This window comes from Vigna radiata, unplaced genomic scaffold, assembly GCF_000741045.1.
Source record: "Vigna radiata var. radiata cultivar VC1973A unplaced genomic scaffold, Vradiata_ver6 scaffold_180, whole genome shotgun sequence".
NCBI classification, from domain to species: Eukaryota; Viridiplantae; Streptophyta; class Magnoliopsida; order Fabales; family Fabaceae; genus Vigna; species Vigna radiata.
In genome coordinates, this window is record NW_014542002.1 from 529694 (window position 1) to 556960 (window position 27267).

Genomic DNA, 27267 nt, shown 5'->3' on the forward strand with positions numbered 1-27267 from the left:
ATTTATTTGGAGAATTCATTTTATTGTGTTGATGAAGACACACGGTCTTTTCATTTGAGCTGGAGCAGCTGCCACTTTCACTTGTTGGCTTGCTTAAATTTTTTTATGGAAAAACTTGTTGAACGTTGCTGTACGAGAATGGAATTTGAGAGCTCCAAATTTATTTCATTTCCTTTTTCATTTCGTTTGTGATTTTTTTTTTTATTCAAGCCAGCAGTTGCAACCACCACTTAAAAGAAAGGGGCCTTTAACGTTTTTTGGAAGCAGCGGACAATAGAATGAAGCGGTGATTTTTATTCTAAAGAAGAAGGGTGTGCTGCTTTCATTTAAGCTTTAGACAAAGGGTGATATGTCTTTTTTTTAATTTAGAAAGTTACATGTGTTAGTTGAATTGCAAGTATATAACACATTATTATCTTTGCTTTATTTTGATAAAAGTTTATTCCAAAGCTGTTACGGTTCATAAATTTCTTTTCATTGGATTTTACTTTATGCAAGCACACAGCTGCATTTTTATTCATGGAATAAGACATATTCAATTTTGCTTTGAATTCCAAATTGCACTTTATTTAATTTGAAAAGCTCCTCAAAAAGAAAAATTTGAAAGAGGAGACAAATGAAGAACAAGAGGATTGCAGCATAATTTTACAGAGGACTCTTCCCCCAAAAGAAGGATACCCAGGAAGTTTCACAATTCCTTGCAATATTGGGGAGCACAAGATGAGGAAAGTCTTGATTGATTTGGGATCCAACATTAACTTAATGCCCCTAGCTTTTCTTAAAAAGATAAGTTAGAAGTAAAGCCATCAAGGATGTCTCTCCTCATGGTAGATGGATCCCCCAAAAGGCTCTATAGGGTGTTAGAAAATGTGAAGTTGCAAGTTGATAACCTGATATTCCTGGTAGACTTTGTGATCTTAGAGATGGAAGAAAATGCAGAGATCCCTATCATTCTTGGAAGGTCGTTCCTGAAGACGGCCAAAGTAATCATCAATGTTGATGAAGGAACCATAGCCCTCAAAGACCAAGAAGAGGAGGTGATCTTGAGCGCCTGTAAGACAGGGCGGCAGATTGAAGAGAAGAAAACCAATCCCAAAGCTACATTTAAAGATGCACCCGGGAAAGGTACCAGAACCACCAAGCCAAGGAAGAAAGGTAAAAAATGTTTTCTGTCACAGGTACCAAAGAAAGAAAAAGACAGCAAAGGAACAAATGTTCACCAAAGTCCTTTATGGAAGCAGGAAGGACTGAGACCAAGCCTCCCTGTACAATTCAACAAAAAGCTATGGGTAATAAAGGACTTCATAGTTGATGGACTGATAGAGATTGAATCTCCTACTTCTAGGAGAACAAAAAGGGTGAATAGGAAAATGCTGAAGACCAGCTGACAGGCTAAAGGGAAGGATGATACCACAATCAAAGATGTAGCTGGCTGATGTGACATGAGCCTATTGGGTCAAGCTAGTGATGTTAAAGAAGCGCTTGCTGGGAGGCAACCTACTGCTCCGAACCTTTACCTTTTAATTTTTAATTTTTATTTATAGTTTGAATGTGTGTTTTATTTTATTTTAATTTTTATGTGCTCTGCTTGAATGAATGAAACTTCTTTGATTCAATTGTGCTCTGTTTTGTGTGACAAGTTTGCTTTTTGAAAATTTTAGTGTTTGATTGAAGTTGAGATGATGCATGATAATAAACTGTTGAGACAGGTGCTTGAATAAAGTTTGATTAAAATATTGAGCATGTTGTTTTTCTGAATTTAAGAACTTGTGAGTTTACCTGTGTGAGTTTTGAGCTTCAAAATTATTCTTAAATAATTGTTGTTATTCTCAAAGCATAAATGATTTTGCCCAAATTTTCTGTGATTGAACTACTTGCCTGCAGGTTCCATGTGATCAAGGCCATCTTTTGTTATCCTTTATTCTTTTGGCCTTCAAAATATTTTTGCCCACTGAAAAGAGAACAATTTGTTCTAACCTTTGAACCTTGAGCCTGACATGTCTTGAAAAACCTTTTTGAAAAATCTTTACCTTGAGTTAAGTTAAGAACATTTGATGAGGTACTGATAAAGGTTCAAGTTTGGGGTTACCAAGACACAAACCACCTCTCTAAGCAGTGAGGAATCAAAAAGAAAAGCAAGAAAAAGGCAAAAGAAAAGAAAAAGTAAGAAAAAGAAGAATTCAAGAAGAAAAAGAAAGAGCTCACTGAAAGGGAAGGCTGGGAAAAAGAAAAGAGAGTTGTTCTTAAAAGATGAATTAATAAATGTCTCTCTTAACTCAAGGAACTTTGCTTACCAGAAAAACCAATTTCCTTCCTAGCCCAGCCAAGTTACAAGCCATGAAAAGCCCTTGTGATGACAACCTATTTGAAATATGTTTGAGTATGGTTAAATGAAAGGCAAAATTAATTTGTGTGACATTGTGACAACAGAGAGAAAACACCACACCATACACCTACGAGTTGAGTGAGACACTTCTGAATGCTTGAGTGATATATTTTTGAATGTTTGAGTGAAACACTTTCTCTGGTGAGGAATAGTTCTCTGAATTTCTGATTGCATCTCTGTTTGGTTGATTGATCACTCTTAAGGATAGTACCTGTTAAATGCATTTAAACATCTGCACATCTTGACTGATATCTTATGTTGGACTTGATGAAAGTAATTTCTTGTTTTGAAAAGTTTTTGACAAAGGTTGAGTCATTGTAGTGATTGTTCTGAAAAACTGAGTTGCATTTTGTTTGCTTGAGGACAAGCAAAGTTCTAAGTTTGGGGTTGTGATAATGGATTAAAATACCATTATTCGATATATAATTTTGATACTAAAAACACCCTTTTTGACTTAGAAACTTGCTTGAACTCATGTGTTTTCAGTAAATTGTGTGAATAAGAGAGTTGAGGTTGATTTTAACTATTTTCTAACAAATTCCCCTTGTTTTAACAGAAACTGAGGCAATATTGGAAGAGGAAGTAAAAAGCCATGCAGATGGAACTCAAAAGGGGTCAAAAAGGCATCAAGAAGGGAGAAAACCCGAAGCCCAGGTGAGCACCGGGCGAGGAGAACGCGAAAATTGCGAGCTGAAGATCACCTTCCTCGCCCGGGCGACGGACCCGATGCCCGGGCGTCGACCGTTCGTATCCTGGGCAAGAAAAACTAGCGCCCAAGCGCCACATAAGCCTTGATTCACGCTTGAGCGAGCTCCCTGAGACACTTAAGCGTGATTTGACCTGGATCCGGCCTTGTTTCTGCTCTAATTTGATTCTTTTGGACCGGGCTGCACTCAGGGACGCGTCTGGCACTATTTAAAGGACCCTGGGGCTCTAGGTTTTGCATCCCTGGCAGAAAAGAGCATCCAATACACTCCTAGCCAATTCTTAATCTTCAATTCTTCATTCTTTTCTTCCATTGTTCATAGGTTCCCCCATGTCTATGGGGAACTAATTTCTATTTGTTGTTGGGGAATGATGTAACCTTGTGAACTCTCATGTATTTGAATTTGTTCTTAATTTCATATGCTTTATTTCATTATTTGTTAGAGTAATTCATCTTCTTTATTCTTGCTTATACAATAGCATTATCTGTGAGTTGCATGAGTGCCGGAAGGTTCCTTACAATTCAGGTCCTTGTTCAATTACTCCTAAGGGTTATATTGCTCAGGGATGAGGGTATGAGTCTTAGTCGTCTTAACCTATTGATCTTCATATCTTTTTATTGGGAATGCTAGGAATTGCATGAACTGGTAATTAGGGACAGGCTTATTGACCGAGGGATCGAGTTTAAGTGTCTTTGTGAGGGACGATAGCATTAATGAATAAAGAGGAATTCTTACATACATGAGAGGGAACTTGGTGAAATCTAACCCCAACAGCATAACCATCTCATATAAATCAACCTCTGTTCATCTCTATGCTCTTTTGCCACTGACCAATTGCAAATTATTTTCTTTATTATTTTTGCACCACAAATCCATGATCGTTGTTATTTTAAGTCTTAGTTAATCTCGTTTTCACACAACTGTTCAACGCCGAGAGTCCTCTGGGATACGATACTTGGTCTTACCATTTTATATTACTTGTGCAATTCGGTACACTTGCTGATTTGCCCCAACATTTTCCTTTTTGAAAACATCTGTTATGCAATCACAAATAATATCTCATGTATAACGCAGTGAATTTGTATGCAATGACAAAAACAACACCAACATGTTCTCATATAATCATAAACATGAAAGTTGTGAACATGTAACACATATAAACATATGTGCTATTAATTATGTGTTGTCATCATAAAAAACCAGAAGCTTTGAGATTGTAAGGTTTGGCTAAACCAGTGCTTCCCTATCAACAATTTTAGCAATATTCATTGTGCATTCAATTAGAATTGTGTTAGTTGTATTTTTGTTCCATCTTATTTTAATGTGTTAGGTGTTCTCAAAAGGGTTCTACAACAAGATCGTGTGGTTCTTTGTGCAGCTGTTTTCTTTCTATATTTGAGTGGGAAAAGTGTTTACATTTGCAAGAGCTATGTAAAACCTTTGGTGTAAAACTCAAATCATTATAGTGAAAGATCCTTCAATCTAAGGTTGATTGGAAGGGAAACTGAATGAAGGCATTGAGGTTGAACCAGTATAAATCAGTTTTGTATCTCTTTCATTATTTCTTTACATTTCTTTGCATACATGCTTTACTTATAACACAAGAAAGTTTAAAGATCATTCTAAGTTTGCAAAAAGATTTGAAAAGAATACAATTTTATAAATCACCAATTCACCCCCCCCCCCCCGCCCCTCTTGGTGTAGAGAAACAAGGCTCTTTATTTCTAACATTATCGACTCATTTTAATATAAAATAATCAGTCTCATAATTCTAAAACACCTATCTACTCTAATACTCTATTTTCTAGGTTCTTACAGATATTCGTGATGTTGTAGGTTTGTCTAATACTTCTTCATGCCAAGTTCAATTTATATAAACCCTTACATATTGAAGATGAACAGGTGATCATGTATTTCACCCAAATCCTAACGTATTTATTCAAACAACAAACACAAGGATAATAATATTTCTCATTCACATAGATGATGTGTTCTTGAGCATATTGCAAGAACTCATAAACTTTTTTTTTCATACTCTTCACTAACTTGAGGTGCATTCATCCAACTCTGGTCCATGCTATATTGTTAACAAACTCCATCATTCTCAAATTTTTAATTCTCACAATGTGAGACCTTACCGATTTTGAAAAAAAATATTTTTCATAATTCGCTAATATGTATACGAAGAAGTCTATAAACATAAACTCGATAAAATTTTGGCAGCATTTCACATTAATCTTCGAAGTACACAAAATGAAAGTGGTTACTCCTGGCCATCCATTTTCTTCATCAACACTATTTTCATTAACTTTCTTTTTAAGATGTGATAACCCACACGTTGGACAAACCTTTAATGCAACAAACTCATATATGTACAATACACAATCATTAAGGCATGCATGTATTTTCTTGTACTCCAAACTCATTGGACATAGAACTTTCTTGTATTCCAATATGAAACTTTTATCGATTCATCTATTTCTTGCTTTTAAACTAAACAATTTTAAAGTTACCGATAATCACATAAAGTTAATGCATCATGAGCACAATTGTTCCTCTGAATCAAACTTCAATGTATATTCCAAAAAAATTTCTTCAACATTAAGTACCATGTCCTCTAAATGATCATCCGTTCATTCTTCCACATATTCTGATATTCGTGATGTTGTAGGATTGTCTAATACTTCTTCATGCCAAAGTCCAATTTATATAACTCCTTACATATTGAAGATAAGCAAGTGATCATGTATTTCACCGAAATACTAATGTATTTGATTCAAACAACAAACACAAGGATAATAATATCTCTCGTTCACATAGATGATGTGTTCTAGAGCATATTGGAAGAACTCATAAATTTCTTTTCATACTAACTTGAGATGCATTCATCCAACTTCTATCCATGCTATATTGGTGATACCTTACCAATTTGAAAAAAAAAATTCATAATTTGCTAATATGTATACGAAGAAGTCTATAATCATAAACTTGATAAAATTTCGATAGCATTTCGCATTAATCTTCGAAGTATACGAAATGAAAGTGCTTTCTCATAACCACAATCAAGTATACATATAGAAAATAACACAAAATGGTTTGAACTCATTTTTCTTTTCAAATTTATGCATAAACTTACAATATACACATATTAACAAATTATGAAAAATATTTTTTCTAGACTGTCCAATAAAAAATTCAAGATTTAATATAAATGATTAAATTTAATCATTTTTACTAAATCTTAAATGAAAACTAAAGTTACTTAATATTTACATATAAAGTTATAATAAATCTTAATATAAACTAAAAATGCACTTTAATATAAACTAACAATGCACTTAGTAATAATTTATAACTTAATCAAATTATAAATTAATCAAAGATGTAATAAATCTAAAATTAATCAAACATAACTCTTATTCTACACAACCAAAAATCTAAAATTGATATATTAACCAAAAATATAAAACTTACATTCTACAAAATTAAGAAGAACATTCATACAAAACAATAACTGGATTCTATAAAAACAATTATGCGTATACATTATAATGATGAGGATGTGAAACTAACTACAATGCAGAAAAATTCAAAGAAAAAGATGTTTCCAATGCACCACAACCGAAAATGGTCAAATATGGAACTTTTAGTCACTAATGATTTTTTTTTTTTTTAAGTTTTACCTAAGTGTTAAATATAAATTTTGAAATTTACTTCTGATCCTTATAGGTCAAACTTAAATTTACAGATAATAGATAATAGATAATAGACGTAAATTTAGTTATGAAGTTTGTGATTTAGACATATATTTTGACCACTTAATTATAAAAATGTCATCATATTATTTTATAAGTGATGCTTTGAAAGATTATTTATTTTATTAGTGTTGGTTTGAAAGATTTGTGACATTGTGTGATGAAAGATAAGTACATGGTCATAGTTTTTTTTTTGTTTTTTTTTCTATTCTATAAGCTAAATCTATAATGAATAATGTATACAAATAGAATTTTTACTGTATTCTTGGGTGTGTTGAGATTTTTCTTAATTCATAAAATACCCAAAGTACTAAAAATGCTTTGTTATATTCAAACACAATTTTATTTGGCATTGAAGCTTTAGAATTAACGCACATGAAGCCGCAAAGACAATTTTTTAATAGAAGTTAGAGAATTGGACAATTACTTTTAAAATTTAGCGACCTTTGTTTTTTCAATCCCTTAAGTAACTTTTCGTTTTAGTAGTATTAATAATTATTTTTCTCCAAAGTTTATATAAATAATCTACTTTCTTAATTTTTTAGTTGTAGAAATTGAAGGCATATTACAAAATTTAGAACAATTTACGTATGGGTTGAAGTAACTTAATTAGATCTCTTGATCATCCATTTTTTATTCATAGTTCAAATTTCACAGTTAATTTTTTTCTTTAAAAGATATTCTGTTTAACTCTGTTTTAAATTTAATTTATTGAACAACTGCTCTAATAGAAGAGTTTTCAATTAAAATGAATTATAATAGTATAATTTATATATTTCGAAATACTATTTTTTAATCACATAAAATAAACATTTGTAGTGCCTAAATACTAATTATTTTTAAGGGAAAAATATAATGTGTGCCTGAAGTTTCTCGTTTTAAACGGGATTTAGAGGATTACTATTGTAATAAAAAATAATTCTTGGACACGGCCAATAAAATCTACACTCATTTAACACGGGTGGGACTCAATGTCATTCATTTGTCATTAAGGGCAAAATTGTCTTTGCATTGTGTGAAAGCTGATTGAAAATTGAGTTCCTTTTTCGTTCCTTTGTTCGTTCCTTTGATTTGCATGGTCCAGAGGGAGAGAGCGAGTTATAAAGAATAAAGTCACAGGGACTTAATCGTTATCGGCGAAGTGAGAAGCATCATAGGTTTGTCCTCACTCTAATCCTAATTTCTCTGTCTTTTGTTTTCTTTTTTATTCTTGTTCGAAAACCTTAGAAAAAAGGGGGGCAAGGTTGTGTGACAGAGAGTTATGTTTTTTATTCAGTTTGGAAAACACCAAATGTTGTACTTCATTCGTTTCTGTATGAGTATTGATATTAGTTTTTATGGAAGGGGGTCAACTTTTTATTGGGTTAATTGAATAAAATTAATTTGTTGCTTAGTACATAGAACCGGCAAATTCATTATTTTTCATGTCAAGTTACCGAGGCAGGAGCACATACATTTTTATGCATTATTGTGGCTAGGTTCTTTAGGTTTTAAATTTCGCAGGCATGCATATGGTCCATTTTCGTTATCTTTACTTTCTGTTGTCTGTATTGTTGAGTTTCATACTGTTAATGACATTTGATTTAAATGTTGCTGAGGATGATGCACATTTTCTGCAAGGAGTCCCATGTGATTTTATCTTTATATTTATGCAACATAAATCTTTGTAAACCCTTTTTACTCCACAGCAAATTTGATGTCTTTCTATCCTGCTTCCCAGTTAAGGAGAAACATAGAAAGTTTTTTCGAATCAATCGTTTTTTTTTTTCTTTCAATTATAGATCAGTATTTCATGTCTGGGACACTTCATTAGAGACCAGAGAAATAACTAGGAGATATTGCAACCTGGGATAAAGCTGAAAGTTGTGTTAAAGAAGCTTTAGATGATTTTGCCAAGCCTTGGCAGGTAATTATGTCCTTTTCTATATATCTTATAGAATATTTCATGCCAGTGATATATTGTAAAGGATATTCTTTTCATCATACGGTTATAATTATAATTACATTAGAAGTAGTACAGATTGGATATCCAAAAGTAGAGTTAGCCCATTTCATCTTCAATACTAAGAAAATTCTTTGATTCCTCTAAACTCACTAAATAATTGCCTACCCCATGTTGTCTCCCCTCCTCCCATCACATTTATCCCACCATTCTCTCATCATGGAATTGTACTCTTCCTAGTTCCAAGCAACATGAACCGAAAAACTGTAAAATCTTAGAAATGATATATTTATATTTGTGTGAAAAATCATGATGTAATACATTTATAACTTTTGTTATGTCATTATAATTATATTTATATTTACTGATGATGCAATTATTGTAATAAATGAGTTATGTTAGCTAAGTATGAGTTATATATATATATATATATATATATATATATATATATATATATATATATATATATATAATATAGTAATTTGTTTTTTTTAATTGGAGAGGTTGGTTTGCAAGTTCCATGAGATTCATCTGTGCTTTCAACCCAATAGCCTCTGCAGAACTTTCATCCAAGTTCCTGCAATTCCAGAACAAAAACTGTTTCTTGTTTTCCGTTAATTGTTCATCAGCGGTTGAAGGAAACGATACAGTCTTCAATGATTTGCATTCAATGGCTTTTAAAGTTTTAAGAGACGATGGAAGGTTTGACAGATTTTTAAGAGATTTGCATTTGCTGACTTCTAGAGTTTGAAGGGACGGAGGAAGCTCTGGTATTGTTCGAAGCTTGTTGCAATTGTTTATGTCTAGATGTTGCAGTTGAGTAAGATTGTTGAAGGAAGAAGGTAACATCTCAATGCCACTTCTTGTTAGATGCAACGATTTAAGCTTGCTGTGGCATTCAAATGATGAAGGAAGTACTTTGACCTTTGTAAATCCTAATCTCAGTTCTTTCATATTCTGTGATATCAGTGAAAACTCCCTTAGATTCATGGAAAAATCTAGATTCAGATAACTGAAGTTGCAAAAATAGGAATTGCTTGTGAGTAGGGTTAGAGATTTGCAGCCCGAAATGTCAATACTTTCGAGTTTGGGCAGAGAGAAAATAGAGGAATCATCACTAGTCAACATAGAACAACCCAAGAGGACCAGTACTTCAACATTTGTTGGTTGTGATAAATCTGGCATCTTTTTTAATTTCTTGGAGTGCATAAGGTCAAGCTCTTTCAAATTCACCAGATTCTGTAAAACAGTGAAACAAAATGAAGATATCAGGTGAAGTTAACTTAAAAAAATTTAAAGGGTAGCACAAAAATTTATACCTTTAGTCCGTCCCAAAGTTTTTCCATTCTTCCGTATTGTAACTTTAATATTACAAGTTTATCAGTACAAAATGTTATTCAAAAGATGTTATATGTACTTAGACTATAACGTTGTCATTTTTCAATGTTATATAAAAGTCACCATTTGGATCCAACAACCAATTGCTGCTTCCAGGTTTGCTAGATTCTTGATGAACAATCTCCCAAGCCATTTCTTGTAAAGTATCATGCATAGAGATAGAGTTATCATTAAAAGAAGTTATAAGAGCTTTATCTTTCAGCCTTTCTAACCCTACAACTATTGTATCATCACTTTCATCATCTTTGAGTAAATACTTCAGATCACCACTATTTACCCTTACATGAGATCTAACAAAGAAACATGCCAGGTCTAAAAAGATTTGTTTCTCTTTGCGATCTAGACCATCATCTTTCAGTTACCCATTTTTAACAGACATTTTCTTAAGCTTGTTTAACTGACTTTCCCATACTTCCTTGTTTCTTCCACAAAGAAGCCGAGCTAAAACTTTAACAAGTAATGGAATGCCATGAGCGTAATCGACCACCCTCTGTGATAGCTCATTGAACTCCATCCTATGATCACTTTGGTCAAAGGCAATGAGATTGAAAAGTTCAAGAGCATCGTTTGAACTGAATTCCTTGAGCTGGTAAAAATATACATCCTACAAGAGAAAAATAGAAATGGATAGATATGATATGACAGAGCAATGATAAAAAAGAAAAAGAGTTGTAGATGATTGGTAGCCATATTGACATAGAATGGGGAGTCACTTTTGAACGATCATCACCACACTTTTTCATTTTCAAATGTGTTAGGTAGACACATTCATAAATAATACAAACCGTTGTGTAATCGGACATTTTATTCCCATCAAATTTAGGGATATGGTCCCATAACTCCATATATTTAATCACCAACATATCACAATCATACTTACACATTAAACAAATATTAGAAACAACAGATTATATGACACAACTCAATAAATTGGTCATTGACAACCCGTGTTATTTGTTTCTCTTATTTGCTTTGAATAGTAAATATCGAGACCCTATGTTAATTAATATTAAAAAAATTAAATTTAGAAAAGTGAAAATTTTGTGCAAAATGTAGGAGTTCATTAGAAAGAAGGCAAAGTTCAACCCATGAAATAGAAAAAATGTATTTTCCTCTAAATTAAGTTGTAGGCAGTGCCATGTTATGTTACTTTTTATTACCATACACTAGCCTCAATGTAGAAACAATCTAAAAGTGAGCAACTTAACAGCATTCTCTGTTACTTACTCTGAGTGCAGGATTTGCATCAGTATGAAAAACAGTAAGAGCACTCATGGCATTAACAAGCACGCCCATGGGATGTGCATCATGTGGCATTGATTGTATGATATCCTACAAAAAGAAATGTAAGATGATATACAACCATTAAGTTAGATTAATAATCCCATACTTCATCTAAAGAAAGCAATATGATCTCTCTAATTTCCTGAATCACTTCAAGAGAATGATGTATGCTATATTGCATAAGATATTTAAAAACACAGATCGCTCTGGAAATTAACAAGTGCTCTAGTTCTACTTTGAACAAGCTATAATTTTACTTCAACCGAAAGAAAGAGAAATAGAGAAAAAAAATAATGAAAACCCCATTTAAAAAATTATTCCACCCAGTTTGTCTCGTAAAAACACTATTTTTAAAGAGCTGCCAGATTTCTTTAAGAATATAAAATTCACTAGTGAACTAAATTTCAAGCAATACAACAATTAGCCATTTTGGTGAGACACGTTCTACTGGCTCGTAACTCGGAAGCTCTCATCGGAGGAAGCACGCAACAAGCTCTTGCCTTTGGAGAAACTTATTCTCTCGACGGAGGTTATGCAGCACTCTTGCCATTTGAGCTCTGCCAAATCCGCCACCACGTCCTCCAATGCCACCGCCGCAAACGCTGAGACGCTGTCACGCAGGGTTGAACAAGGCACATCTACAAGTTCCAGCGACTCCACCAGCACCTTGTGCTCACGGAATCCATATAGGATTTTGCAATTTCTCAAAACCAAAACCTATTCGATAATCATCTGTTGTTCGAATATTTGCGGACAGAGATCTAAACTATCCAAGCAATCTATAACTTCTAATCTTAAAGCGCATTAAATTTAAAAGAAAGTGAGGAATAAAAACTAAGAAGAAAACTGTGAAAATAGGCAACCTTTTGCCCGCAAAATTTTGTTAGTAACCAAACGGAACTTAAGATTATCTTGATAGAGTAAAGAACCTTGGGAGCATTGTGGATTTTCTTGAAGTTCACAGGCGGCACGAAGATGAAAAACCTTCATCTTCACAACCACCGAAAATCTGTATAATCTCCGATTGTGAGCAGCCTAAACCGTCACACCCAACAATAACCTTGACAACCACTGAAGCAGCTCAAAAACCAAAATGGAAATGAGTGAGAGAACGAAAACCATCCCATTAAAGCGGCTCAAGGGCGCCAATGAAAAAAAAAAGGTCGAAACCCAAATTTTATTTTTTTCCCGTTTTACCCATAATCACTATACAATTTTTTTTCTGAAAAACTGACGTGGAGCGCGGCAAATGAATGTCACCTCCATGTCAGCGTGTCAATGTATTGGAGCTTTATCGTAATTGTACGTGCTTGTTTCTCATACCCTCTTTATTTTTCCATAACCTAATATTAATCTTTTCCGCTTTCTTCAGAACTCTCTATTATCTTGAAAGCTTTCAGCTAAAGGATTTGGGGATAGAAGACCTAATCACTGTGAGTTTTTACTTTCTAGCGTTTTTTTGTTACGTCAAAATCTTTGTCGCGCAATTATGTTTTTTCTGAATTATGTCTGATTTTAGGTTAGGAAGGAAAATGCCCAAAAAGGGGATGGGAACTTAAACTTGGATTGAAAAATTACTTAATGTTTGTTCCCTTTGGAATTTTTCCATCGTTGTTGTGCTGATTGTGTGATGTTAGGTTTGACTCTTAGCGCTCTCGCTGAAAATTTACCTCTGCGTACTTAAAATATCTTAGAATTTCAAGCATTTTCGTTTGAAGTGATTTTTTTTTCTTAGAGAATGGAGTTCAATGATAGCGAGTTAAATGAAGTTAGTTGGGGATATTATTTACTAAACTGGGTTGCACTGGATTTTGTCTTGTTTTGGAATGGATTCTCGGTAGAAAAAATCAATCAATTTTCCATGGTCAAGGTGAAGCAACAAATAATTCATTCTACCTTTTCATGGTTTTACTATGATTTCTTAAGGTAGAATCGGTTCTTGTATTTTGTTCAAACACACTAATTTTACAGGCCTGAACTTCAGTTAAGGGCCTTTTTGAAAACCTATTCGGTTTACGTTGTTTCTATTGGGCCAGATTTCTCATACAGACTACACTGTATCATTGGAATTTGGTTTTTTCAGAGACTCCCATTGTGTTCTGTGTTAGCTTTGTGGAGCTAAATTTAGGGTTCAATTTTTCTTTAGGTGAGAATGAAGTCCATTTAGTTTTGAAATCCAATAAATTTATTCTCAACTCAAAATATTAAAAAAAAAAAAATAGTCAACAGTAGAACCAATAATTAATTTGTACTTCATCTATCTGACTGTTGTACAACACTAGGGCGTTTCCCCAGTTCTCTCTTTCTCTGTGTCCATCACCATCATAGTTCATCAAGACACCATATCCACGGTCAACTTAATCACTTTTGGTAAAACCTATCTCGCACCATCTTCTTTCTCACATCAACACCTCTTCAATGTTCCTCATGGTTTAGGCCTTTTCTGTTTCTTTGGGTTTGTGAATCCATGTGCCATTATGTTTTTAATTAAATACCACAATTATTACATAAATTCCTATGAACTTTAATGTGGAAAGCTGTTTGATTTTAAGAATTTCAATGGATGAGCTTTCTACTAATGGCTCTTTTCTAGCTGGGATTGAAACCATATACATGTTCAATGTTTCTAGAACACTTGCCATTGCCATGATGCACTGTTGTTCTCTTAAATACCATTTACCCATTCAGTTGTTTTCTAGCTTACATCTAAAGTTCAAGTGACAGTTATCTCTTTTTTAACGATGGTGAAATTGCTCCTGCATTCTCTCATGTTTGGCTGCAATGTTTCAGGCACCAAAGTTGCTGTTATGTGGATGCACTTGTTGCATGTCTAAGTAATAAGAGAAACTTTAGTAGTAATGCTTCTGTGCTGGTTTTTAGAGAAACTAAGACTTGCTTCAAAAAAACCTTCTAGAAAATTGCACACACTTGGTGATATGTTAAAATACAGATCTGTTGAAACTTATTCAGTCCTTCAAGCTAGTTGCCTTCAACATTGGTTTAAAAACTGGCAAGCACTTAGGAGAAACAAATTGACAGCTAGCACTTTTGCTGCTGCTATTGGGTTTTGGCGTCGGCAAAGGGTCCAACTGTGGTTAGAGAAGATTGGTGCTATTGAACCTTTCTCTGGAAACCTTGCCACCTGTTGGAGCAATATCAAAGAGGAGGAAGCACTTGAAAGATACAAACTGATAACTGGAAATACGGTGTTGTTTCCTGAATTTCAGGTCTATGATTCACACCCACAAGACAGCTGGCTTGCTGCTTCACCAGATGGTGTAATCGACAGTCTAGTGCATGAATTGCCTTCTCGTGGAGTACTGGAGATAAAGTGTCCATATTTCAATGGGGACATAAGTAAAGCTTTCCCTTGGTCTCGAATTCCAATTCACTATATTCCTCAAGCTCAGGGTTTAATGGAGATTCTAGGAAGGGATTGGATGGATTTTTATGTTTGGACTCCTAATGGTAGTAGTCTATTCAGGTTACATCGTGATGCTGAGTATTGGGATGTAATGGAAATAGCACTGTATGATTTCTGGTGGAAGCATGTCCATCCAGCGAGAGAGTTGTATAGTAGTAATGTTTCAAGAAGTCCCCTTTTTCAATTAAGAACAGTGAGGCCAGCTCCTAGGCATGAATTATGTAGAGATATTGTTTATAAAAGCAAACACATTGCTGCTAATTCTAAGTTGTTGATGCGGGAGATACATGGGAAATTGATAAATTGATGCCTTCAGTTGGTATAGGAGAGTCATCAAACTAGTAACAAATTCTTTATTATAGACTACACAATATTTGAGTGGTGAGTGTGAATCAATATAGTTAATGAATAAATTGATATTATTGGAGAAGAATGACATTATTACTTTGCCGTGTTGATTGTTAGATGGGATTACTTGAAGCTGGAGAGAGGGTAGAGACAGACTTAAAAGGTTATAGAACTGTACAAAATTGAGAAATGTGAGAGTAAGGGTTGTGTTTGTGATGGATGTCGCAACCCATACAAATTTGATTGCAATTTAGAAATGTAGTATAGCTAGGGAATGACTCATAGGTCGTTTCTTAAGGACCAAATGTGGTTCGAGAATTAGGTCACACACGAAGTGAGAGGAGGGGGGGGGGTTGGTGAAAAGTTTTGTTTGTGAATGCAATTCACGAAATTAAAAATAAAAATTAAATACATTTGAAGATCATAGAAAGCATTAAAGAGAGTAAAAATGCTAAACCCAATAGTAGAGCAAACAAATATCTAAGTACAATTACTCAAGATGCAATTTAAAATATTTTAAAGCAAAGAAAAATAAGAAGACGCATATTTATCTAACACTCCATATGACCACTTGTGCATCTCCCAGCAAAGTAAATCCTAAAAGCAATTAAACTAAATGATGCGTGGTGGCTGCTGCACCATTTCTTCCCATTGAAAGGCTTTTCTAATAAACTAAAATGCTGAAAGAAAATGAAGGTCTAAAATAAACCACCGTGTGCAATGCTCCATGTAGGGAAAATGAATAAAACAATTTGCTGCCTTGTAAACCGTGTGCTTCACCAACGAAAGAAAAAGAAATTTCTTTTGCTCCAAATTGAAATCACCGTGCAGCTATCTTTCAAAGCAAATTGGAAATAGCTTTCCTATATTAATAGCTGCAGGTGGTAGCAGCAGCTTGCTCCAATTGAATGCAAAATGCAATGTGTGTGCTTCTTTTTTTATAAAGAAAAATAAATGAAAACCTCACTCCAAATTAAATAAACGTTGCTGCAGTGTGCCTTTAATGAACGAGAAGGAAATGAACGTTTACTCTTTCAATCATCAATCACCGCAACCTTCCTCTTCTAATAATAAAAAAATGAATACACCGCTACAAGCAAAGGAAAACCGTGTGCTGGAATCAACGTGTAGAAGCATGGCATTGAATGCTTGAATAAAAAGAAAATTCCTATGGAACAAGAAGTGTCAGCTGTGTGCTTGAATAAGCTATGTTTCTCCAAATGAAATCAGTGATTTTCAAAGAAATTGAAAGCTTCCTTGCAGACAGTAAATGCAGCGTTCCAGCCGTGACATCTATTGCAAACCAAAAATAAATCACGGTGATTCCTCTCCAACACTTGCAAGAAGAATAAAAAAGAAAAGTAAAAATGCATTAATATGCTGCAACGCTGCACAAGAATAAAAGAAAAGAAAAGTGCTTTCAATTCAATCATAATCCATCAAGGTAAACATGTTTTTGAAGAACAAGCTCTCTTGAAAATGTTTCCAGCCGAGAGAGATTCCTTAGTGAGTGACGGCTGCTAAAAATTAAAAGCAATCCCCAACGTGTGTCCTACTGCTGTTCACGTGCTGCATTTTTTTCTTTTTTTTTTCTCCAACTGAAATTTCCGTCTGCACCTCCAAACTACTGTCTGCACATCCATATTCAATGTAGCCTATGTGTGTCGTTTTGCTTCTTCTATGAGTGTGGCAGCTGTTGGATGCAACTCCTCTCCAATTAAATCAACATTTTTCATTTTAAAATGGAATCAGCACATTCGTGAGCTACTCAAGCTGAACTTTCTTTTCTCTTTTCTTTTTCTTTTCTTCTTTTTTTTCCTTTTTTTCTTTTTTTTTCTTTTCTTCTTTTTTTCTTTTTTTCCTTTTCTCTTCTTCTATTTTTTTTCTTTTCTTTTCTTTAACAAAATAAAAACAAAATATTCTAAACCTAAATCACTATTTGGGCCTCATATCTTTTACCAAAACTTGGTCTATGATGCAAAATAGTTTGTCCAAAAATCCTTAACTACTAAATTACAATACAATTAATTTTAAAATGTTTATGTAGAGAGTCTTTAATTATTTGACAGCACTCCAAATGTCTCAAATTGTATTTTCAAAATTTTTCCTGAAAATAATAATGCAAATAATTAGCTTAGAATATTCAAATTAACTAAAATTAGAATTTCCGGTCAAATTAAGCACAATTAACAAAAACGAGGAAAATATCGGACAATTAAGTAAAGTCGAGAAAATATTGACTCATGAGTTTGACTGCAAGGATGCCTATAGATCTCTTCAAATGTCTCGTGTGTTTGTTCTTGCACCCTCCCTGTCTTCCTATATTCGTCAGTGTATTAGATTTATTGGATCACTTTTCTAATAACAATAAAATCACCTGCTATTTGGAGTTAAATGGTTACAATGGGATATATGGAGTTACTTGCTATGAATTCAGTTTGAGGTTGCAGCTCTTGTTACTTTTCTCTTCCTCTCTTTGATATTAAGACTCTTCTCATAGTCAGCACGACCCAGTAACATAGGTTCCAGCAAGGTGATTTATTAGTTCTACTGAGCTTGAATTGAAGTTTCAATTGTAATTTTGATCAATTGATTGTTAACTTGGTTGTCCTAATTGTAATTTGTACAAGATGTTATCTATTAATGTTTTGAAAGGCATAAAGTTGTCTCTTTTATACAAAAAGTGAACTAGTAAATATTTGTAGTCCTTGCAGGTAGTCCTGTATGTGTTTGTCAAACTATGTTATGATTTACTATCCAGTGTTTTGAGTGAAAAGGTTCAAATTTTGACCATGCTGTCTTATGCATTTTCTGAAATAGGTAAAGGGTGCTTTGAATAAAAATCTGGGACTTGAAAGTTACTTAATTACCTACAAAATTAACAGCTTTTCATAAGTTTATGAGAAGTTGTTTGTTTTGCTTATTGTTTTTGCTGTTTATGAGCAGTAGTTGATGTGTTTGTGACAAATTTTATGGTGGCTATTATTGCTTATTTATATTATGCCTGTAACTACCTTTTGGATTCTCAGGTTACATGGAGGATTCAGAGCAGAGGAAGAAAAGGCTGAGAAAAATGCGCATGCAAGCTGATCATGCTGAAGTTTCTGGTGCTGTGGAAGGTTCTGCTATGCCCGGTTCTCTCTCAAATCCCTTGATTGAAGCTCCTTTAACTATGCCATCATGGGATAAATCGTATGCTGCTCCGAGGTTTGACTTTTATACAGATCCGATGAGTGCCTTCTCTTCAAACAAAAGGAACAATACCAGTATCCAGGCTGCACCGGATAGTTTCCCTCCAAATGTTGGTCGCTCTCCTATGGCACAATATTCATCCCCACATCCAGGTAGGTACTGATATGTTCACGAATTACTTTCTACCTGACTTTGGTATCCTTTAATTTGATTTGTATAAGTAGCTATCCAGTCCGAGTCTTGTAGATTCATGTAGCAATAAGATAATAAGCCTGATTTATGATGAATATTATACTACGTCCATCCATAATGGAATGAGGACTTTACATTCCGTCAACACCCCTTCCCCTTTGACACCTATTTAGCAAGTAGGCTGATATTTTTACCCTCAAATGTCGAGTTTTTACATTTAATAAGTTTTCAGAACATTATTTCCATCAATTGATAACAATCTACACCGTTTTGAAAATTGACTCAATCAAGTAGGAAATCTAGTCCGCCAAAAGATTGTTTAAATCATAACAATTTAGCATAAAGGATTTGGTTGAGTCCAATTTGGATCTTTTAAAGGTACAAATTTATATGTTAATTTAAATACTTTTGGGTGATTCCGATGACGCAGTCTTATGCTACTCTGTAATCTATGAGAAGTTTCCATGGTCTATTTTTATATAATAAATTAATAATTGTTGAATAAAAGTATGCAGCATTGCTTTTTGAGTCAGTTCTATATGTTTTCTAGTATTAACTACCTCAAATTTCTCGTGTGCTCTACAATCTAAATTTACCTTATCTATTCCTCAATGACAATTGTTATTCATTTATTAGATATAACAGAATCAACAAATCCACGGATGACTCTGCCTCCTTTTCAAGTATCAGCACCAACATATGGAAACATGGATTTTAGTGGAACTAGAGGCCCTGCTCACGATAACTTCCTATTCCATCCATCAAGTGTTGGTAGACATCCAAATCCTAGATTTGAACCATCAGGTGGTCCATTATATAACTCTACTCAAGGCATAGCTCACCGGGCCAGTTACAGTCCTAATCCTTCTCCAGGGTACAACAACCGTACTAGGCCCAGTTACAGTCCCAATCCTTCTCCAGGATACAGCAACTGTCATAGGCCCAGTTACAGTCCCAATCCTTCTCCAGGGTACAACAGTCCTAGGCCCAGTTACAGTCCCAGTCCTTCTCCAGGATACAGCAACAGTCATAGGCCCAGTTACAGTCCCAATCCTTCTCCAGGATACAACAACAGTCCTAGGCCCAGTTACAGTCTCAATCCTTCTCCAGGATACAGCAACANCAACAGTCCTAGGCCCAGTTACAGTCTCAATCCTTCTCCAGGATACAGCAACAATCATAGGCCCAGTTACAGTCCCAATCCTTCTCCAGGATACAGCAACAGTCCTAGGCACAGTTACAGTCCCAATCTTTCTCCAGGATATAGCAACAGTCCTATGTCCAGTTACAGTCCCAATCCTTCTCCTAGACACAGGAGCAGTCCTAGGCCTGGTCAAGGGCGAGGCAGGGGTGTATGGCACAACCCTGGTAATTCTGTTTCAGGACGGGGTAGTGGACGAGGACCAAATTTTCATGGTCATTTGTCCAACGAAAACGCAGGTCCTGGTCCCAATCGGTTTTACCAGAGCTCCATGGTTGAAGATCCATGGAATCATTTAGAGCCTAAAATATGGGAAGCAATCGATGGTTCTTTACATTCTTCACGTATACTTGAGAAAGTAAAACCCTGGATTTCAAAATCAAAGAGTACAATAGGAGAGGGATCATCTGCTGCTTCTGTCAAGTTCCGTTCTGAACAAAGCCTTGCTGAGTACTTGGCTACTGCATTCAATGAAGCTGCCAACGATGCAGAAAATGTATGATGACAGCTGCTCGTTACATGAAGGGTCCATCATGACGTTACAGAGAGGAATGAATTTCCAGCCAGTGAAAAAACCAAATAAATTTCAAGTCACTTCATAGATTAATGCCAAGGAGGTACTATTTGTACTAAAACACAAGAAAATTTTTGGGATGTGTTTGGTACCTGGGACGGTTTGATATGTTGGCATCCAATTAATTGTGTACTATCTAAAGTTGTACCGGTCCACTTAAAAAGTCCATTCATAATTTGTTTTGTTTAGAAAGTAGAAACTGCAAAATTATAATCACATGTGAAGCGCTGGTACCTGGTGAAATCACGATCAAATGCTTTATAACTCATGTGACATGTGCAAATATCAAAGTGTTTTTCTAATTAGACTTACACCCTCAGTAACATCACGTTTTTGTCTTTCACATTTTATACCGCTTTTAATCTTTTTTGTATTACTACTACAAAGTATTGTCATTTGATACTTATAAATTTCATTTATTATGATATTATTAGGAATGCTATTTTGGGGACTATTTTAAAAACTTGTTAAGAGCTAAAGTAGAATTTAGATGGGTTAAAAACAATGCTTCTTTCGTTATCTTTTATGAAAATAAAACTTTTTCCACCCATCATTACCTGAACAAAAGAAAAACAAATCATATTCTAATAATGACTTATCTGAGTGAACGAATTCGGAGAATACCAAACAATAATGAAAACATTCTGGTCACAAATTCATATCATCGTAAATGAACTTTTAATGTGAAGCAAACACATTTTTGTTTATCATTATTTTCCATCACTATAATTTTCTTCTCTTTTTTTCTATTGCATTATCAAGTCTTTTTACTTAGATTAATAGGGATTGTGTGGGTAAACCGTGAAATTACATACGAATTCCTTTAATTGTGAATTTTGTTTTTCCAGCATTTTTATATTTAGCATAAACTGTGTTACAATCATTTAAAATTACAGTGAAGTTGACTTTTGACTACCTTCTGAAGTTGCTTCCAACCGAACCCCAATCCAACGTTGATTAGAATGTTAGATAAGTAATAAAGTGTGAGGAGAAATTAAAGGTAGAGCGCTTAAGTGGGGATATGTGATATAATCCAACAATCACTCCACTGACCAATAAGTACATAATGGAAAGTAAATGGTATAAAAGAGAGCATAAACTAGTTGGTGAAGGAAGAAGAAATGAAGAGTTGAAAAAACCTGATATCCATGTAACTCCCACAAAGTGTTACAAAGTTTCTATGGGTGGAGTCAGAAAAACAAGTATTTAAGTGTTGTAGAAGGCATCCTCACAAGGGTTTTTGCTCGCAACATATTTCATCGCTGAAAGTGTGTATGAGCTGGTCTGCTAAGCTTGCTGGGTCGTCGATCAATGCATCAACAAAAGCACTAACCACCCTTCTCTCCTGTTGAGTTGCTTTAAGGCTGAACCAAGTCAGAAATCTCACTCTGAAGATTTCATCTATGTGCCCTAAATGCTCCAACCATTTCACCACCCTCACAGAATACTCGTAGTCATTTTCCTTCGACCGCTTTCTACCATTCAAACCAGGAATTTGCCTCATCTCGTAGGATTTACAAGGTGTCGAAGGTGAAACTGCAGCAGCAAGACTTTTATATGCAAAAGGCTCTAATGACTGAGGCTTCGACAGGAACTCTTCAAACCTTCCTCTGATGTTCAAACTCATCGGTTTCCCAGGATGTTGTCGAGATGATAACTTCATGTCGGAGTTGGCAGATTCTGTGGGATGATGAGTTTCAGCAGTTATATGATCCTGACCACACATTTCCACTCTAAAACGATTTCCGCCACAACTTATTCCTTTTGCAGAATTGGTCGGCTCACACTGGGTCACCCATCTAGCCTCTGCAGCACCCAAAATCCCTGTGCTGCTGAACAGAGAAGCCTTGCAAAAGTACTCAGTTGAAGGGTGCAGGTTTTCTAACTTGAATCTTTTCTCAGGCCTCAAGACGATGAAGGTGGGTTGTTCAGGGTAGTCTGTAGTTGATACTCTGTGCCAAAGCCTGCAGCCTAGAAAGTTCTTTAAAAGTTTGTCATTGTACTCCAGCACGATAACCACTGAAGTAGGAAGACACTCTTCAAAACGAATTGAACATGCTGCCGAATAAAGTCACCAAAAAAGTCATATCAATACGGGTATTTAAAGCAAAATTCATGTGGTTCAATTGATTTACTTTATTTGATCTCTCATGTTGTCATATCATATAATCATGTAGAAGAAATGCAATTTCATATTCTCAATCATTGTTTATCACGCAATGAGACTTGCCATTGCCAATGTTTAAACCATTTAAGTCTTCTCCATATTGAAGAAAAACTGAAAAAGTAAAATTGTTTAGTTCTTTCCTTTATTCCTCCATATTGAGAATAGTCATACTTGGAATTATTCTGGAACCAAAATTTCAAGACTACTGTATTTTATCATGAAAATCAAGATAAGTTCTGGTTCTGCCTGCCATTTGTTCAATAAAATGACCATTGAAAAAATAATAAAAAGCTTACTTGGTGCATCTTTCTTTTCCACAGAAACAGAGAAAAGGTCAGAAAACTTTGAATCAAAACATTCAATTGCAGCTGAGCACAATCTCTGAACCTCAGCACCACATGAAAGCCGGCTTACAATTCCACGAGTCATCCTCGCATATACATGATCGAGTGATCCCACTTCATTCTCCAGTAATTTGAGAGCAGTTTCTACAATCTTTTGCAGTTCCTTGTACATTTCTGTTCCTACAAGAATTCTGTGGGCCAGGGATATTCGCAAAGACAGTATATCCATTCTTCTTGCTTCTTTGGCAACCAATAATTGCTTTCTCCATGTCCTGTAAAATCCAAACATCCATTCCAAAAAAACAAAATAAAATAAAAACTGTAGCTTACATGAGCCAGCTTATACTGCAGCAGACCACTNATATGACTCTTTGTAATAACACCTCTTTTGTTAATAAGTTCTCCCATTAACATGTGAACAGATGACAATTTATTAATAGGGTTTATAAAATTACGAATGAATGAATGTATGTAATTATNTATGCATATTTTACTTTTGCATGCTGGTAAAGAAAAAGTATATAACCAACTTACTTCATCAGTTCATTACTTTTTCCACAAGAAACGCAACAGAAGGCTCCATCTAACTTAATACCACAACTACCCTTCAAAATGCCAGACATTTGATTACTCAAAGCACATTGCACATGACAGGACATTCCACATGACTCCTCATTGGGAAGATCAGAGCCGCAGGTCAACCACAAACTTGGATCCTTGTTATCATCATAGCAATGACATATGCAACAAGAACATCTCTTGCAAAAAGAGTCTTCTGGATTCAATGTAGCTTTGCATGCGACATTTTGACACAAAAAGGTTTTCACTACTTCCTCTTTAATGTTCTCTAGAGGAGCATGGTGTAAATCCTCAGATGCAGGTTTCTTTTTCCTTTTAGATCCAATGCAACTTTTGGTAGGAGCTGGCATATTTCCGGTTACGTGCAAGTTAGAGTTCTTAGAAATTATCTTCAAAAGATGTTCTATCATTTGACTCTTGGTATAGCCTGTGTACTTCCTCTCTTTGCCTAATTCAGCACAGATTATTTCTAAAAGTTCCCTGCGTGTAAATGTCTGAAGCATAGTAGAGGCATCCTTCGACTGTTGCGCAATCTCATGGACTAGTCTTTGCTTTTCCGGCAAACTCAGCACACCCCATTTTGCAGGGTCAAGAAGAAAACCTGTAGGGAAACACAACATTGTTAGCTTGAACTTCATTACGTGTCTAAAGTGCTGATAAATGAAGTTCAACACGACTTATATGGAAATATAGTTAACAAATTTACAATATCTATGACTGTCCTCTTGTGAATTAAACACTATATTTATCACCTGCCAAAAATATATAATACGTTTACAAAAATAAAAGACTAAAATAACACATGTAGAAGGTTCAATCCAGCAAAGAAATAAACCGTTATATACTGTGTTTAACATGTAGTTTTCCAAACCAAACATTAATTCAAAATAATGTAACAATAACAACCCGCCAGTAGTTGAGCCATCATCACTATGCATTCTGAATATTAAAAAACTGAATTTTCATTTACATTAGCCTCTAATACAGTTCGTACACTTCAATTCCAAATACATTATTATTAATAATATTATTATGAACTTAACAGTGCATGCAGCTAAACACACTTCCATTTCCCATTCCTAATTTGTTACTGTGATAAAGGGGGCGCCATCACAGGTGGCAGGCATAAAAACGAACAATATTAAGTCTGTAGAAGTGAAGGAGGTGCCACAAGAGTCTAATCCTCACAGAAAGGGGGAACAAGAGAATAACAACAGTCACAAATTAATTAACCATATTTCTATGGTCTACTTTTTTCTAAAAAAAAAAAAGCTTGTTGAAGATAAAAGACTGAAACAACTCAGGACAACCCTATATCAACTGCATTAACAATTTAACGATCAAAATTACAAGTTCCAAAATCGTCAAGTAGTATCACTAAAACTTGGAGCTAGCAACCAAACGATTCACTGGAGAAATTGATAAAATCTAATCCATGCATCAGAGAGATTCACTAGAGGCACAACCTGGGACATGCATAAGTAGATACTGAATAGAGATGTCTCAACCTAGAGAGAAAAATCTGGATGATACACTAGCACAGCCACCTACGGGATTTCAGGGATTTATCCAAATTTGTTAAACCTTAATTTTTTCGTAACTACATAACCCAGAACCGCTTATGAGGGAAAACATTAAAAAAACTGAAGAAAGTGGAAAAAAATTTAATTTTTATATAACTGGTCAAATATGGCCTCAAAGAAAAACCATTTACCTTTACAAATTTCCCATTTTTCCAACAGTGGTGTGATGAAAATAGGTATGTAAAAGCACCCAACTACACAAACCACCAAAGCAATAATGCAAATGACGAAAACTGAAACTTTAATAACCTACATTGTGAACTGAAGAACACCCACGATTTATTTAAGGTAGATACAACAGAAAAGAAAGTAAAAACTTCAAAGTTCATGGTTTTTTATTTTTTATTTTACATGATAAAAAAAACGTAAAACCCCAGATAGTGAAACATCAAGAGAGAGAAAGTGACGAGAGAAAAGTGACCTGAATAAGCGGTGTTGGTTCCCAGAAAAGCAGAACCCTTGGTCTCTTCTTCGCTCATGATTCTCTCACACACAAGAATTTGCAGTTTTATCTGAGAGTGAGTAGCGGCATTGCTGATCTATTGGTATTGGTGGGAGAGAGAAAGAGAGTGAGAGAAAAAGATAGAAGGAGTGGCATGTAATTGAGCATTCAATGCTAGGATACAAAATTTATGCTGTGACGAGTGATTTGGTATAACGTAATTCCCGAAAAGGGAAACTCGAAAACAAAAGTGCCAAAAAATCAAATAATAAAAAGCTTTTTGGTTCATTAGGGTTGATACAAGTAATTAATTAACATATTATTTTTATACCAAGGTTTTATTGTCTAATATCATATCACTCAAATCTCATTTCATATACACTTCTTCTTATAAATAAATTCAGCAACTTTTTAGATAAAATCATTTACTGTTTAAACCTCTAAATTAATCTTCTTTAGGTCAATTTTTGATGATCATGGTGGGTTTTTTCTCAACATTCCAATATATATATATATATATATATATATATATATATATATATATATATATATATATATATATATATATATATAATTTCTTTACATTAAATAAAAATAAGAAAGTTAAAGATTATATAAAAAAATAAAAATTTGAAATATTAAAATTTACATGGTTTTATATAGAAGTAACTTAACAATGAGTCGGAACTTTATGGTAAAACCCAACTTAGAATTGAGAGAAGAGTGTTAGGTAACACTAGATTTATTTACTCCTTTAGCAATTGCTATAGAATATTTTATGTTTTTTACAATTTAAGTATTGTAATTATATAGTGTGTTTATAGTGTGTGTCAAATTTTAGAAAGATAAAATAGTTTATGTTTATATATTTAATCCATTTTGATGAATATAAATAATAATTTTAGAACAATAAAAGTTTTCTACAAATAATATAAATGATTGGAACTTCTAATAATCCAATAGTTGGATTAGAAAAATACACTTTATAAAAAAATATTGAATGTGTCATGTTATGTCATCCATAAATATGTCTATGATCATTTTCATTTTATAACAAAAATGATAAAATTAAATTAAAATAATTATACAACATTTTAATATTTTAATAATGAGTTTAAGTTTTTTTTGTCTCAAATATAGTTTAGTGGCAAACAGTTTTTATTTTAATTTCTAGATTATTGTTCTTGAAGACTAATAAAATTTATTTAGACGTGAAAAATCAATATAAATATAATGAGGAAAAACGAAAACATTTAGTTTATGACAATGAGATATGAAGTAATATATATATATATATATATATATATATATATATATATATATATATGGTCAAAAAATTCCTATTAAAAAACATATTTTAAATTTAAAGGTATTTTAATAAAATAAATTGAAGTTACATTGATATTACATAATAAAGTTATATTTATTAAACTATATATTATAAATTTCTTACAATTTTCAACTTAATTACATATACAGAGTGTTAGTTTTGGGTATATATTTATATTGAATACTTTCTCTCAATAGTTAGAAAGAAATAAAAAATGAGAAAGAAAAAGTAATTATTTAATTAAAAAATAAGAAAAAATATTTTTTAATATTAATATTGTTATTATAATAAAAATCAACAAAAATTAGATGCACACTCATAATTAATTATAAACTGATTAACAATAATTTTGTAAAATGATAAAAGATAATGATGGTTTTAACAACATAATCAATTATATAATTAACATTCATTTATGC

General features: G+C 33.8%; 5 protein-coding genes across 9 annotated transcripts; 2 read left to right on the forward strand and 3 right to left on the reverse strand.

The window, feature by feature from the left end:
- Positions 1–7835: 7835 nt before the first annotated feature.
- LOC106778941 (protein SICKLE-like) lies at positions 7836–20671 on the forward strand. 5 transcript variants are annotated; one of them, XM_022776359.1, is made up of 7 exons: positions 7836–8005; positions 8630–8754; positions 9535–9632; positions 12845–12905; positions 18274–18588; positions 19265–19709; positions 19764–20671. In XM_022776359.1, the coding sequence occupies exons 5-7, from the start codon at positions 18279–18281 to the stop codon at positions 20329–20331; spliced, it is 1323 nt and encodes a 440-aa protein (XP_022632080.1). In that variant the 5' UTR covers positions 7836–8005; positions 8630–8754; positions 9535–9632; positions 12845–12905; positions 18274–18278; the 3' UTR covers positions 20332–20671. The 5 variants fall into 5 exon arrangements, 4 of the variants coding, with proteins under 4 accessions (XP_022632080.1, XP_022632079.1, XP_022632081.1 ...); XM_022776358.1 differs by lacking the exon at positions 9535–9632; XM_022776360.1 differs by lacking the exons at positions 9535–9632; positions 12845–12905.
- LOC111240744 (disease resistance protein RML1A-like) lies at positions 8955–10216 on the reverse strand. Its single transcript, XM_022776364.1, has 3 exons — positions 10110–10216; positions 9304–10029; positions 8955–9026 (listed from the first exon to the last, which is right to left on the reverse strand). Exons 1-3 carry the CDS (start codon positions 10134–10136, stop codon positions 8955–8957), a joined length of 825 nt encoding a protein of 274 aa, XP_022632085.1. The 5' UTR covers positions 10137–10216.
- Positions 10512–12657, reverse strand: LOC106778927. The gene is made up of 3 exons (XM_022776362.1): positions 12402–12657; positions 11416–11520; positions 10512–10792 (listed from the first exon to the last, which is right to left on the reverse strand). The coding sequence occupies exons 2-3, from the start codon at positions 11503–11505 to the stop codon at positions 10547–10549; spliced, it is 336 nt and encodes a 111-aa protein (XP_022632083.1). The 5' UTR covers positions 11506–11520; positions 12402–12657; the 3' UTR covers positions 10512–10546.
- Positions 14409–15203, forward strand: LOC106778929. The gene has a single exon (XM_014666936.1). It carries the CDS (start codon positions 14409–14411, stop codon positions 15201–15203), a length of 795 nt encoding a protein of 264 aa, XP_014522422.1.
- Positions 20672–21510: 839 nt separating the features above from the next.
- On the reverse strand, positions 21511–25759 carry LOC106778920 (VIN3-like protein 2). Its single transcript, XM_014666928.2, has 4 exons — positions 25498–25759; positions 23449–24094; positions 22867–23186; positions 21511–22461 (listed from the first exon to the last, which is right to left on the reverse strand). Exons 1-4 carry the CDS (start codon positions 25553–25555, stop codon positions 21632–21634), a joined length of 1854 nt encoding a protein of 617 aa, XP_014522414.1. The 5' UTR covers positions 25556–25759; the 3' UTR covers positions 21511–21631.
- Between the last annotated feature and the right edge of the window lie 1508 nt (positions 25760–27267).

Excerpts from the sequence above, each read along its gene's own strand:
- LOC106778920 (XM_014666928.2), bottom strand. The coding sequence starts at position 25,555 with ATGAGCGAAGAAGAGACCAAGGGTTCTGCTTTTCTGGGAACCAACACC. Across the intron at positions 24,095-25,497 it reads AACCAACACCGCTTATTCAG|GTTTTCTTCTTGACCCTGCA; the intron begins GTCACTTTTCTC and ends GTTTCCCTACAG. Across the intron at positions 22,462-22,866 it reads GGAAAAGAAAGATGCACCAA|CATGTTCAATTCGTTTTGAA; the intron begins GTAAGCTTTTTA and ends TTTATTCGGCAG.
- LOC106778941 (XM_022776359.1), top strand. The coding sequence starts at position 18,279 with ATGGAGGATTCAGAGCAGAGGAAGAAAAGGCTGAGAAAAATGCGCATG. Across the intron at positions 18,589-19,264 it reads ATATTCATCCCCACATCCAG|ATATAACAGAATCAACAAAT; the intron begins GTAGGTACTGAT and ends TTCATTTATTAG. Across the intron at positions 19,710-19,763 it reads GGATACAACAACAGTCCTAG|GCCCAGTTACAGTCTCAATC; the intron begins GCCCAGTTACAG and ends CAACAGTCCTAG.
- LOC111240744 (XM_022776364.1), bottom strand. The coding sequence starts at position 10,136 with ATGGAAAAACTTTGGGACGGACTAAAG. Across the intron at positions 10,030-10,109 it reads AACTTTGGGACGGACTAAAG|AATCTGGTGAATTTGAAAGA; the intron begins GTATAAATTTTT and ends ACTGTTTTACAG. Across the intron at positions 9,027-9,303 it reads AGATGAATCTCATGGAACTT|GAAGAGTACAATTCCATGAT; the intron begins GCAAACCAACCT and ends GCTTGGAACTAG.
- LOC106778929 (XM_014666936.1), top strand. The coding sequence starts at position 14,409 with ATGTTAAAATACAGATCTGTTGAAACTTATTCAGTCCTTCAAGCTAGT.
- LOC106778927 (XM_022776362.1), bottom strand. The coding sequence starts at position 11,505 with ATGCCACATGATGCACATCCCATGGGCGTGCTTGTTAATGCCATGAGT. Across the intron at positions 10,793-11,415 it reads ATGCAAATCCTGCACTCAGA|GATGTATATTTTTACCAGCT; the intron begins GTAAGTAACAGA and ends TTTCTCTTGTAG.